The sequence below is a fragment of the Silurus meridionalis genome, chromosome 4, assembly GCF_014805685.1.
Source record: "Silurus meridionalis isolate SWU-2019-XX chromosome 4, ASM1480568v1, whole genome shotgun sequence".
NCBI lineage: Eukaryota > Metazoa > Chordata > Actinopteri > Siluriformes > Siluridae > Silurus > Silurus meridionalis.
This window is the reverse complement of record NC_060887.1, coordinates 25,874,627-25,887,642: the sequence shown is the minus strand read 5'-3', so window position 1 is coordinate 25,887,642 and position 13,016 is coordinate 25,874,627. Positions and strand designations below refer to the sequence as shown.

Here is a 13,016-nt window from a genome sequence, read left to right as displayed (position 1 = left end):
CAAACATTATAAAATTAGCGCAACAGCAGCCTCCAGGCAGCACCAGCGCTCAAGAGAAAACACATACCAGGGGATAGTGGCTAATAATACTGGTGTAGTATTTTACACTGCCAAATTGACGATGCATTTCTTTATTGTGTACAGTGACGTGAGTCATGTAAGGGCGTCGATCACTGCAGCAACAGGAGCATGTTTGATACATGATAACTTAAGAGTGAAACGCATGCTTTCCTATAAGACAATGCTTGCATTGTAAGCAAAGTTGTAGGTATAGTTTACTTTATTCTCTAGTGGTGAATATTAATAAAGATTAAATGTCACCTAAATGTCTCCAAACATATTAGGAAAGAAGATGGATTAGAATGGATCACATGACCAAATTTCCTCACTGCAAAACAGTGACCTCGTAGTGTTAATATCAGCTTTTCCTTTTTTATTGGAAATGTTACAATTTTAGTTCTGGGAATTTCTTCTACAGACACTTCAAATGTTTCTAAAGACACAGATCCAGGCAAGATGTAGAAACTTCACGAAAAACTATACATGAAACATCAAAGCCAGTAAGAGACTCGTAGGTGGATACACAGAGTACAAGCAAGAGCAGTACATGTACATGCACAGGAAAGTGTGCTTAAAATAATGCTATTGTCTTAATAATAATAATCATAATCAATAATTAAAATAATACATTAAAAAACAAACAAAGTTGGGACAATACTTCTGGTTTAAGTAAGGCAACAAATTCAACATTGTGCCTTTGCTAGCTCTTGTTATTCTGGAATAAACATGCTTAAGCTGCACAATGTCATTATTAATGAGCACTGCTTTTCTCCAAAGCAGAGTCTCGAAAGGGTTAAATAATGGCTCAAATTAATTAACGCCTGATGAATTGTGGTTTTTTTATTTTATTTACATATTTCTGTAAGCAGATCACCATGCACATGTGTCAGATACTGTAGCTCTTACATGCACCTGGTCCTGTGTATGCACACACTATTAAGGTATAATTAAATGTAAAAACATTACAGGACAACACTCAGGGAGAACATCAGAGCAACATTACCATATAGAAGTAGGAGAGGCAACAGCCAATGGTCCAGAAGACTGAGCCGGTCTTCACAGACTTCACCTGAAAGACAGAAAGCCCAGCTTAAGTATAACCACATAGATATGATACTTATTGATGCTGATATTGATCTAGGCAGATCCTGGGATGTTTGACAGATTACACTACTCGCCAAGGTAACAGCTGTTAGACTACATAAGTGCTTATTATTCATTCGAGCACTCAGTGGGATGATCCACAATCAGCGTGTAAATGATTGAAAATTCTCTTCAGTAGTGCAAATACTCCCTTTTGGTACGGAAGACTTCATACTAAACATGCTGTATGAATTCCTTCCATCAGTGATGAGCTAATTGCTATGACCAAAGTAATAAATATCATTTACTTCAGCATTGAGAAACGGAAAAGGCGTAGAGCATGTTGCTAAGAGACCAATTAGGGAAACAGAAACAGTGCATTTAAGCTTCAATAGGAATTCATTAAAATTCGAGCAATATCGTATTCTGCTTCTACTAGTTTTGGGTTTCTCCACACCATGTGGATGTCCTTTTTATAAACAGAACTTCCAACGTAGATTTTTCTGAGATCTATCTTTAACACCTGGTGCCTTTAGGAAAGAATGTACTGACTGGAAAAATCAAGGAAATGCATTTTTGTCTTGGATATAGTTATTAAACTTTTTTTTAAAAGGTCAAATATGTTCAGCGGGAAAAAAAATTTCTCTCATCAATTTAAGGACCAAAGAGAATTTCCATTTTGACAGACAGGAAAAACTGAGTGATACAGAACAGACTGCAGTCAGCCTGAGTGCCAGGAATGAGCAGTGTTTGTTTCGTAGCTCACCCAAAGGTAGTAAGTAAACTGCAGAGCAAAGATGGCGATGCCCTCGTTGTCAAAAGATCCTGCTACAGAGCGAGAGATATAACCAGGTACTATGGCGATGAAACAGGCGGCCAGCAGCCCAGCTCCCTGGTTCCACAGCTCTCTCGTCAGCAGGAAGGTGGAGATAGCAGTCAGGCCACTGAAGATTGGAGCCAAGAACACACACACATCACGGATGTGCACGGTCACATTGAGCAGGTTTAGGAGATAGTGGATCAGACCTGCAGTCATCATCAGACCTGGGTACACCTGGAGGAACACACATGGAGAATCAGTATTCAGACGACAATTGATATCGAACACAGTATTATGTGGCAACATTTGATATTTAATAAAGTAAAGGAGGAAGCATTTTCTTTTTGGCATGGTTTTCACAAATATAAAATTAAAACCATCCAGAGTGACAAGACTATTAATGTGCACATGCAGGCCAAACAAAACTAGCCCTCACAGAGCTTAAAAATAAATAAATAAAACACTAGTGTGGCCTTTTGATGTGAAATCCCTAATGATTATTTTTATACGTCACTATAATCTTCCGGGAAAAAAATATATCTCCGTCAGACATTTTTAACGCTTCCTTGGCGCTTTTCATTATGACTTTTTGAACTGAAACATTTCCTTAAAACAAATTTGTTTCTGCTCACTAAAAGCACTCATTCAGGGCCATTTAAAATGAAATCACAGCTCAGCTTGCTGATCATGTTTCTCCTGTTTGTCCTCTGCAGATTAACTTCAACTGTGTTCCAGTGATGCACATCCCCTATGGTCATTGGATACAGGGAATAATACAGGAAGGAGGGTGGAGGGTTGTGTTACTCTGTGCAAATGCTGCAAAATCAACTATTGTCAGCTTTTATATTTCTGCTCAGCACTAGTATATCTAGGAGATAAAAGTTAGTTCCAGTGTTCTAGGGAGAGCAGTTAAAAAGTGAAAGGTGATCTAAGATTTTCTACATTTCCTACATGTTTAGACTATAAATTTTGTTAAAACCTCATACTATTGAACAAAGTTAAACAAAAAATTAAATTAAAAAAATGGAAAAGATGCATTTTTAATCGGTGTCTCCAGCCCTTCTTTTCTTCTCCCTAAGCCCACAGGGCCTGCTCTAATTGAGAGGCTGTATAGTATCTGCTCTAAATGGCCACTGCTGCATCTTGGGAGCCTCTACAGCTCTTGCATCAAACGGTCACGCTGTGAAAACACTCGCCGAAGAGAACTACTATAGCCTGCTTACAAGTTTACACTCCTTATGTCCTGCATGTAAACATTGTGAAGGTCAGGTTAAAGTCAAAGATATGGGCATCCTAAGGGAGGTCTAAATATGCATAATGAACAATGTGTGTGTCAGAAAGAGAGAGAGCGCAAGAGAACACACAAGAAAGAGAAAATTAGCACTGGTTTTGTTTTAAAATTTTAATTAGTGCATCCTTACCGTGCCTCCCACGATTCTGCCAAGTGGATACCATGCCCTCTCATCAAACCAGTTGAGAAATTCATAAAACCCATTAGTACTGAGGTGATGAGTTGACCTGTAGTTGAACCTATAGGTGTAGAGAGAAAAAAATGTGAGGAAAAAATGTATGGGGAATGTAAACGATGAGACAAAGCCTAACTGTTAGAATAAAATTATTTCTATAAAATGTAGATACGCCAGTGCAAAGCCTCAATTCATACCCGAGAACAATATGAGAACACTACGCATTTGCATTTTTCTGCATTTGGAACACAGAAATCAAAACGCCACACTTGCCAAGCTCCGGTTCTTTCCGTCTGCGATCAATTTGAACCAAATCCATGCAGAGCCTCAAAAAGAAGGGAATAGAATAACAACAAAGCACTTTGTGGAAATGGAGGATGACTGTGCATGAGCCCAAATACTGACCTCTAACCTTCAAGAAATGAGGGCTAAGCTTCGAGTTTATATTAGCTACCTTTCTTGATTATCTCGTTCAACTTCCACGTAGACAGAGACAAGGAAACTAGACTAAACAAAATCAAATACATGAAGTGCTCACTTGTGGTTGCAAGAAACAACTTGACACCTTTATCACAAGCGAGTATATGAGCTCACACCAGCATTGAAACAGTAACTTAAGCAGTTTTACTCAAAATAAATACGTTCCAGATCTATTCAACTGTACACAGAATCAAACGGAAAGAACCATCTGCTGTTGTTTCTCCCCAACACACACACAAAACACTTGTGTTTCACCTCTTTCGGGCAATGAATGATCAGGGGAAAAGTCTATTTTCCCCTTGTTAAGTAGACAGATTGCTAATAAGTGCCCCTTTTTTGACCCTGAACTCTACGCCACCTCCACGTGTCAACTACCTTCTAGCCACCTTGACTTGTGCAAGATATTTAAAATCTCTCTCCAGCTGCATTACAGAACCAAGTGAATTGGAATCAGATTTGTGCTGGCAATCTGCCTACTCTCGCTACAGCCTGGTTAAAGGGCTGCATGATTAATCTTATAGCTGTATGAGCTTTGCATAAACTCTCAATGCAATTATAATATTTTATTTATATAGAAGTCAATTTCATCAGACAGAACAGAAATACATGGCCGAATCCAATTGCGCATTTTATAAGGTGTAAATCACATTTTACATCTACATGTTATAGTTACAGTTATCTCAAGCCTACAAATAATAAATAAAAAGTCTTTTTGGATTATTTGCTTGTGTTAAAAACAAGAAAACAAACAAGAAAAAAGCCCATAAAATAAAAAACAACATTGAAGAGGTTTTATTCTGCCCTTTACAGGTAGTTGTTGCTTGGATGAGAGAGAAACACCAGCATTATTGGCATCGCTTATAGGACACACAAAAACAGAAATAACATTCATTTTCACATTTCAACACCTCCAGCTTGTCACATTATTACTTTTGCCATCCTTGTGATATTCAACAGTTTTATTACACATCAAGGTTTTTGACAATACTGTGTAGTCTTTATATGTAGTCATTAATTAGCTATTAGCAGAGAGTGATTTGACTTAACGCACTAGTGGCAAAGGAAGCAGGACCGGTATTGTCTGTAGTGCAGTGGATGAAAATCTCGTTAGATAAAAATCAAGGCCAACAAGTTAAACAAGACTGTAATTCAAACTGCAATACATAAGACAGGAAATTACTGGAGATCCCTAAATGGGTTTGTCCTCTCAAATGCACTGCTGTCTGTGCAAGTTCCCTCTTTGGCTTGTTTTTTTTTTCCTCCCTCAATTAGACTTTCCCCAAAAACACTATATTGACAAATGTATGTGGACACTTGCATTTTCCAGCCATGTGTGGCTCTTCATTAAACGGTAACCACAAAATGGATGTACACAATGGTACAGTGGTCCCCCAGAACTCCAGAGTTTGGAAAATCCGGGAATTTTGGACACACCCCTCCCTATTGTACCTTAGTGAATTCATCTCATCTGTCATGAACATTCGGTCCTCACTGCGGATTCCCCCCAATGTTAAGATAATCCACAACTCGCTGTTAGTTAGGTTCCAATTGAGAACCCTCACATTTTCCGAACCACGAAATATCGGGGGTTGACTGTATAGGATGTCTTTGGATGTAGTAACTTAATATTTTCCCTCCAGAGATCCAAACCTTTTCCAACATGACGATGCCAGTCCCATGAAAACATGGTTGCCCTTAACCCTACTAAACACCTTTGGGATAAACTGGAATGCTGGCTAAACCCCAGGCCTCCTCATATTACATCAGTACCTGACTTTGCTAAAGCATTTCTAGATGAAGAAGCACAAATCTAAAAAAGTGATTATTACAACAGCAAACGAGGACAAAATGTGGAATGGGATGTTCACATACAAATCTTGTGCTCTGGGTGTCCACAAACTTTTGTCCATTATCTATAATAATGCAATAAGCAATAAGTGGGTTAGAGTAGAGTAGACTACATCTGTGTCTAGAAAGTACACCTACACCTTGGCCTACTGCTTTTAGAACATGATAAAATTCAACAATATTTAATAAATTTTTTATGTACACTTAATTGGCTTTGGTTGCTAAGCGACATAAGACACAGATTGGGATGTGCTTATGTTTCCTTTGAGCATGGCTCAGCCAATCAGATTTTAGAACTGAGAATAACTATTTAATACTTCCCTTTTAGAGATTCTTCACTTAAGATAAATATTGATTTAAAGAATTGCAATTTGCACGCTCATGCTACTGCAAACCAATAAAAAGCGAACAATCCATCACCATTCCATCAGAAATGTTGAATGCTTTATAGATGAGGCAGTAAGAGTGTTTCATTAGTCACAAGTGATCTATAATGTGATAAAGATCATCTGACATCGTTTAATCTGTCTCTGGCTGCACCAAATCGCTCATAAAAGTTACTTAGGTCAACACTTTGAGGAGATACCATCTAGACATGATTGACAGAAACAGCAGCATAATCATGTACAACTTGTACACAATAAGTGTGCATACAGTTTAACAATATGACCTATTCATATGCATAAACTACAGGAGGAGAATGGAGCCGAGGTGGAGGAGCTGTACCTTTCGCTCTTTAGGATAAATTCTGGTTTTACTAGAACACAAAATCAGATAAAGTATTTTGATGAAATTGCGGTTTTGCTGTAGCGATGGCAACTGAAAGAAAGAGGAAGTTCTTCATTTACAGCCAGTCATCAGATTAATGACTACCCATCAGATAAGACAACCCATTCACAGAAGAAAATGGCGGTGTTCGGGTGGTGAGCTGACAGTGCCTTCTAAGAGGTCTGTGAGGGAGAGTAGCAGGAGGACTATTTATCATAAAACACTCAACACACATACACACACCCAGGCAGTCTGACAGTCATGGCCGCTTCGTTCCAGTTCCCCAGACACTTTACTTGCAATCCTCCATTAATAGAAGTGGAGAGTTGGGATTTTCTTCTTTAACCTCTCTGCCAGACGATCCATTCAGTGCTTCTTCCATCTTTTAACTCTGCTCAGGTTTTTTTATTTTTTTTTATATAAAACTCAATTTCACACTGGACGGATATACATAAGGCAGCGAAAGGGGCCAGTTCGGCTGGAGAAGAGTTTATTAATGTAGTGCGCAGAATGGATGAAGGCAGAGCTGTGTGCTAAATTAAGGATGGAGCTCTGGTGCAAAATGCCGCTCTAACCTCTTTTTAGAGAATCGCTGGATTTTGGCGGCCATGGAAACATGCTGCAGTAATTCGCTGATTTACTAAAGGTAATATTGACTCAGAAGGTTACATACAGAAAAATTAAATAATCTGGTCATTATCCATCTTAAAAAAACTGGTGGTGAATTTGACGAGCTATCCTCCCATTCCTTTCTCATAAATAAAGAACAGATACTATGTTCAATGAGACAGGGGCATAAAACCAAAGACCCACATGTAGCTCAATAGAGATGCACAAATGATTCATTAGCTATCACACCGGCTGGGCGCTCCAGTGTTTCTGGTTGCCTGAAAACCTAATTAATGAAAGAATGAACTTAAATTCACTAGTTTTTGTAGTCACAGTCATTGCCCTCTCCTGATGAGAAGCCTAGTGTAGATTATGTGGACGTCATGACAAAATTAAGCATGTCGTAACCTAAAAAACTATTCTTTCCTCTCCTAAAGTGTTTTACTCAATATATTCGTGCACAACTGAGAGGTTATATGCTAGCAGATGCACTATATGGCAGTTTTTATTCAACTTGGTTTCGGCAGTGTTTCCACATACTGTTGAATTCACTTTATTTATTTATATATTATTGTATATTATATTAGGGTATTGCAAATCTGTTTAAAAAACAGTGCATGTTATTAAAGCTTTTACGAGGTAAATAACTAATGGCAAGAAAAAAATAGGTCTAGTGTGTGTGAAAAAAACAAGCTCTGGTGCATGAAGAAAATGTTCGTATACTCAAGTAAAACCTTTTCTCATCTAATGCTTCTGGTCTCTCAAACGCTTTAAATTTATTGGCCAACTAATTTTTCTGGAAATTAGTTGTGCCTGCCACTGTGACAAACATTTGTGTTTATGTAATACCAATATAAGTAAATGCAGGGTATCTGTAAACACAGCATTTCCCCGGATATTCTTTATTCAATTCTACAATAAAACAATCACTTTCACCATTTGCAGTGATGCTTTATTTTAAAAAAATTTTATTAATACAAAATGTATTCGTTTGCTCAAAAATCAATCACAAAAACACTCTGCTCTGATGGTAATATACATTAAAATGTGTTACATGGCAAATATTATGAGACCATTTCTCCTTAGAGAATTTTACCAGACCCTTCCAATGTTCAAGGTTCACACTGGTGGTCTCGTCAGGTCTTTTCGTCAGTTCTTTTTGAGTAAAAGATCAAAGGTAAATAAATAAATAAATAATGGACAAATTCACAGACTTTTTCTCCTTCTATATTTACCGGTGGAGGGCACAGAAGATAATAAACAACCTTATTTATATTATTAAATCAGTGAAGAACTGTGCATCAAGGAGCGTTGCACCAATATGAAGTACATTATGCAAACACGTTATGCAAAGGGAGTATTTTCTCTTTTTGTCGTAAGAGACAACTTCCTGACAGTTACATTAACAGACCAAAAACACCTATTTATCTGGCAAGCAACTATAAATAAAAACTAGCAGCCCAAACACATCTGCTTGTCCTAAGTTTGCAATTTAACTCATTTTACTTCGGTATTCCACATGCCTTCTGTCTTATTTCAACTTGGATGAGGGATCTCTGATGTCTGACTAAATTCAGTGAACTTATAATCTACAAACTTTTACTCATGGCTGAAATTTAAGCGATATTTATCCAGAATAGTGTCTTCTATGTTTAAGGGAAAAAGGATCAATCATTACTAAACTTGCAGAACAGCAGCCAACACGCAATCCAATAGAAAAGCCAAAAAACTAAATCCGCTCCAGGTCTCGGCTGAATGAAGCAGAACTCATCACTCTAATAAATCATCACCCTCAAGACCCAAGTCTGTTTCCAAAATAGAGAAATTATATTTTTTTTTTCTACAACCAAAGTGTCAAACCAATTACGAGTACTTCTTTACCTTTTTGACCGACTCTGTTACAAAAGATTATTATTTAGGCATGAAGCACATCTAATTCAGAAAATGACTGTGAAGGCGTGTAGTCACAATTCATTTATCAGCACTTTAACAGGAACTGGAGCATGTCAAGAGATAATACCCCTCAAATCGTTTTTCGAAAGAACATCGAAAGCTGGAAAGTTTAGCGAGAAAAGCTATGTTACTATTTTCCAATCGTGCCGGCCAATAGAATTGCGGTTGTGCAGTTGATTTAATGTGCACTTTGGCTGCAGAAATTGCATTAGTTTCTGACGTGCCAAATGTTTTGACAACGACTCTACGAACACATGCAGCCAAGTCAGCTCATAATCATGGTAATGACAAAAACCTTTGATAAGCTGTGAAATACAGCACAACCAACTGATTTTAATCCTCTAAAGCAATTACTGTACTTGACTTAATGCATAAAATGAGCACTCATTGCAGGAGTGTGAAGTGTTGCGTTCGAATTGTATGTGGTGAAAATGCCAGGAACAAAACAAACAAACAAACAAAAAAAAGAAAACCCCAGCCTCAAAGTGAATAACAGATACACATGGCTGAAATGTGTGAAAAGGACTTAAAAGCTATTTGGTTCTTTAGAAATAATAATAGAAAATATATATTTTATTTGAATATTTTATATTTGAATATTATATTTTATATTTGAATATATGAATAAATGACCCTGCTTGAAGTCTTGGTGTCCTGGCACTTATAACAAAATAGGCAATAAACTGATAAGTCTAATCTGAAAAGATGTGTTACATAATTCTGATAAGACTTTTACTGTTCTTACAGAAGTGTGCAAGTGTTTAGACTGCTCCACTTTTCCTACCTCTCCCCTTTATTACAAAACAAGGTGTTAAATTGGGAAGGGAAAACATTTTACACCAAAAGACAACATACATGTCCTGAACAGGGGAACCCCATTATTCCAAAGCAGCACTGATTAAAGTTTTCAGTAAAACACCTTTAATCTTCTGTCCCTGAAGGGAGGAAGGTAATCAGTGCTGTCATGCCTCATGTCCTTGGTGTTAATTTCCTAGAAAGCCACCATAAAATAAGTGATTAGCTTTAGGAAACAATCTTAACAGATTTCCTGATGGGTACAAAAAAAAGCCTGTCCTTTAGCAAGAGCACATCGATATAAAGAATGACTTGAAACACTCTTCACTGGCTGAAAGGAGAACAATGTGCTTTGAATGTGGAGGAGTGATACCAAGTAAACACACTGTAATTAAACACACTCAATTTCTCTACACGAATTAAAAAAGGCGACGTCGGTGACTAATAATGTGTCAAACAGAGTAAACAGAGCTTATCTAAATGAGGCAAGGAGTGCAGGCAAAAAGAAATTTCAGTAAAGCTATTAGCAAACTTTTTTTTACACAAACTTTCAATAAATGTGGCTTGAGAGAAAACGTTTCGGGTCAATACAACCCAGAGGTAGTTTTCAATAAAACGCACGCATCATGGCATGTGTAAAGGTTGTCATGTATAATTAAACGACTTTTGATTCTGATGGAGCTGAAGACGAGTAAATTATTTATTTAGTATAAATATGCATAAATACACAAAGAACTATTCTAGGTTGAACCAAAGACAGTCCGGGAAAATACAAATTTTGAGGCTTCTGTAGTTTATTAAGACGACAATGTTTATAGAACGTACAAATCCAGGGCCAAAAAGTATGGACATAAGCCCCAAAAGTTCTAATTGGCAAAATATTACCATAATTTCCGGATTATTAAGCGCACCCAAATATAAGCCACACCCACTGAATTTTACAAAGATTTTTATTTTGACATAAATAAGCCTACACTGAAACTAATGAACTTTACACAGGCTTTAACAAAAGACAGTGCCTGTAACACGGCTTGTATCTCAACAGTAGCCTACCAAGAAAGTCATTGGTCACTGTCTTCTGTTGTCCTTTCACAACAAACCCAGGAAAAATCCATAAATTAGCCGCTTCATTGTTTAAGCTGTGGGGTTCAACGCGTGGGGAAAAAAGTAGAGGCTTATAGTCCTGAAAATACGGTAGGTATTTAAATGGTCAAATAACTGTTTAGAGAAATAGCAACAATTAAACATATACTAAAGATATCTTCCCTGGATCAATCAACCAATGTTCTAGTAATAAATCAAATAACGACAAATCTTTCAAGAAAAGAAACAAAAGATTTTTGTAAGGAGATGTACAAACATGCCAGTTTCTTTTGCATTTTAAATTCACATCTATAATTTGAATCATGATTTTACCTTTGCATACAATAAGACAATAAATACATTTCCCTGTTTCGAGCTTTTCCTCGAACACTTCACTGCAGCAATAAACAAAGCAAAACTTGGCACAGGAGCTCTCAGGAGTACATTCTTGCTCATTTTTTCAGACCAATAATTTGTTGTTAAGACCATTAAAAGACTAACATTTTGCCTTTTGAGGCCTGGCCCATATTTTATGCCCAGACATTTAGAGCTAAAAGACTGGGCTACACAGTGTTTTGCTTGCTTTTTTATAGGAAAAGAATGTGCACACACACAAGACTTCATTTCATCCTGTGCAGCCTGTCACTCTGATTTGATTAACAGAAGTCTATACTGATTAAAAAATCTTTTCAGCAAGCAGAAGGCAGCTCGCTGCTCCACCGGTTTCTCTCTGCTTCACAGAAAACAAATGCCAGAATCTACAGCTCAGTGCAGTTTTTCATACAGCAGGTGTCCCAGGCATGATGTTCAGAGTTACAACAAGCGAGGGTCTATCCACAAACTTTGTAGGCAAAATGACTTACCACAAACATAAAATATGACCAGTTCAACATGTAGGCAAATTCTCAAAAGTGATGTGGATGGAAAGAGTGGTAGAGTGACAGAATTTAGACAAATTGACTGAATGAGATACTCGCACAAGAATTTCCTGTCTTCTGGTTTGTAAATGGAAAAAGAAAGCCAAACATTATAAATTGACTGTAGAATGAAAAAACAAACCTGGGTTAAGGTTAGCAGCTAATAATTACCCAGGGCATAGCTTTGTTTTACAGATCTGCACTCGATCACATGCAAGCCAGCGTTGTTACAAAGATGAACCACACCACACTATCATTATTATATAAAAGTTTGCTGGCAGTTATTATTTACTAGCTTAGTTATTAAATACTAGCCAAAGCAGCCACGCTATTCAAATCATGACCTCAAAATTTCATCCATTAAATCCCAACCCTGCTTTCATTCTGACCGCCAAAATATATAACAAAGTCATGCATTGTCAGCGAGGGTTAAGGAGACGCAGCAACAGTAGGCAAATTGATGTAGGCAAAGTGTCCACTAACGGCCTGAAGTAGGCAGGGCACATGGGGGGGGGGAAGCTATTTTATAATGCAAATGTAAAGCAATATGGGGAAGAGACGATTTAAATGCCATAAAATCATATTTTTATAATCTACCACATATATACTACAGAGGAATGGTTTTGATTGATGTGTGAACATGTCTAAAAAAGTTTAAATAGTAAGCTCTAAAACTAAACACCTGGACTTGATTTAGAGGAGCCAAAAATCTAATGCAGCTGTGTAAACCTCCATATGTACATGTGTATTCATCTGCAGGTAGATCATTCGAGCCAGCTCACATTCTTAGACATAACAGAAGTGCTAACTACACCGGGCAGAAACCTAGTCTATAATCAATGACGCTAACAATTTTTAATATCTGTCTATTTCACAACACAATAAACAGTTACCAACATGGAAAAAGCAATCAGAACGCAATCTATATAACAAACTGTGAAAAAGCCTGTTAATCGCAGGAGCCTCCTTCATAATGAAATTAAAAAGAACATGCATACACATGACAAAAACACGCAAATTTAATGATGACCTTCAATAGCATTATAATCAAACAATGTTTGATTGTAATGTTAATTATGCTATAAGAAATTAAAAAACAGCTGCCAATGGAGATCTTAATTCTATGAAGTATGG

General features: G+C 37.2%; 1 protein-coding gene across 1 annotated transcript in view; it reads right to left on the bottom strand.

The window, feature by feature from the left end:
• stt3b (STT3 oligosaccharyltransferase complex catalytic subunit B) overlaps nucleotides 1-13,016 on the bottom strand; it is a 29,815-nt gene that overhangs the window by 10,510 nt on the left and 6,289 nt on the right. The window contains exons 2-4 of the mRNA XM_046848519.1: nucleotides 3,385-3,493; nucleotides 1,910-2,197; nucleotides 1,064-1,129 (exon numbers count right to left, since the gene is read on the bottom strand). Coding sequence (XP_046704475.1) covers nucleotides 1,064-1,129; nucleotides 1,910-2,197; nucleotides 3,385-3,493 — 463 coding nt within the window. The remainder of the gene's footprint in view (nucleotides 1-1,063; nucleotides 1,130-1,909; nucleotides 2,198-3,384; nucleotides 3,494-13,016) is intronic.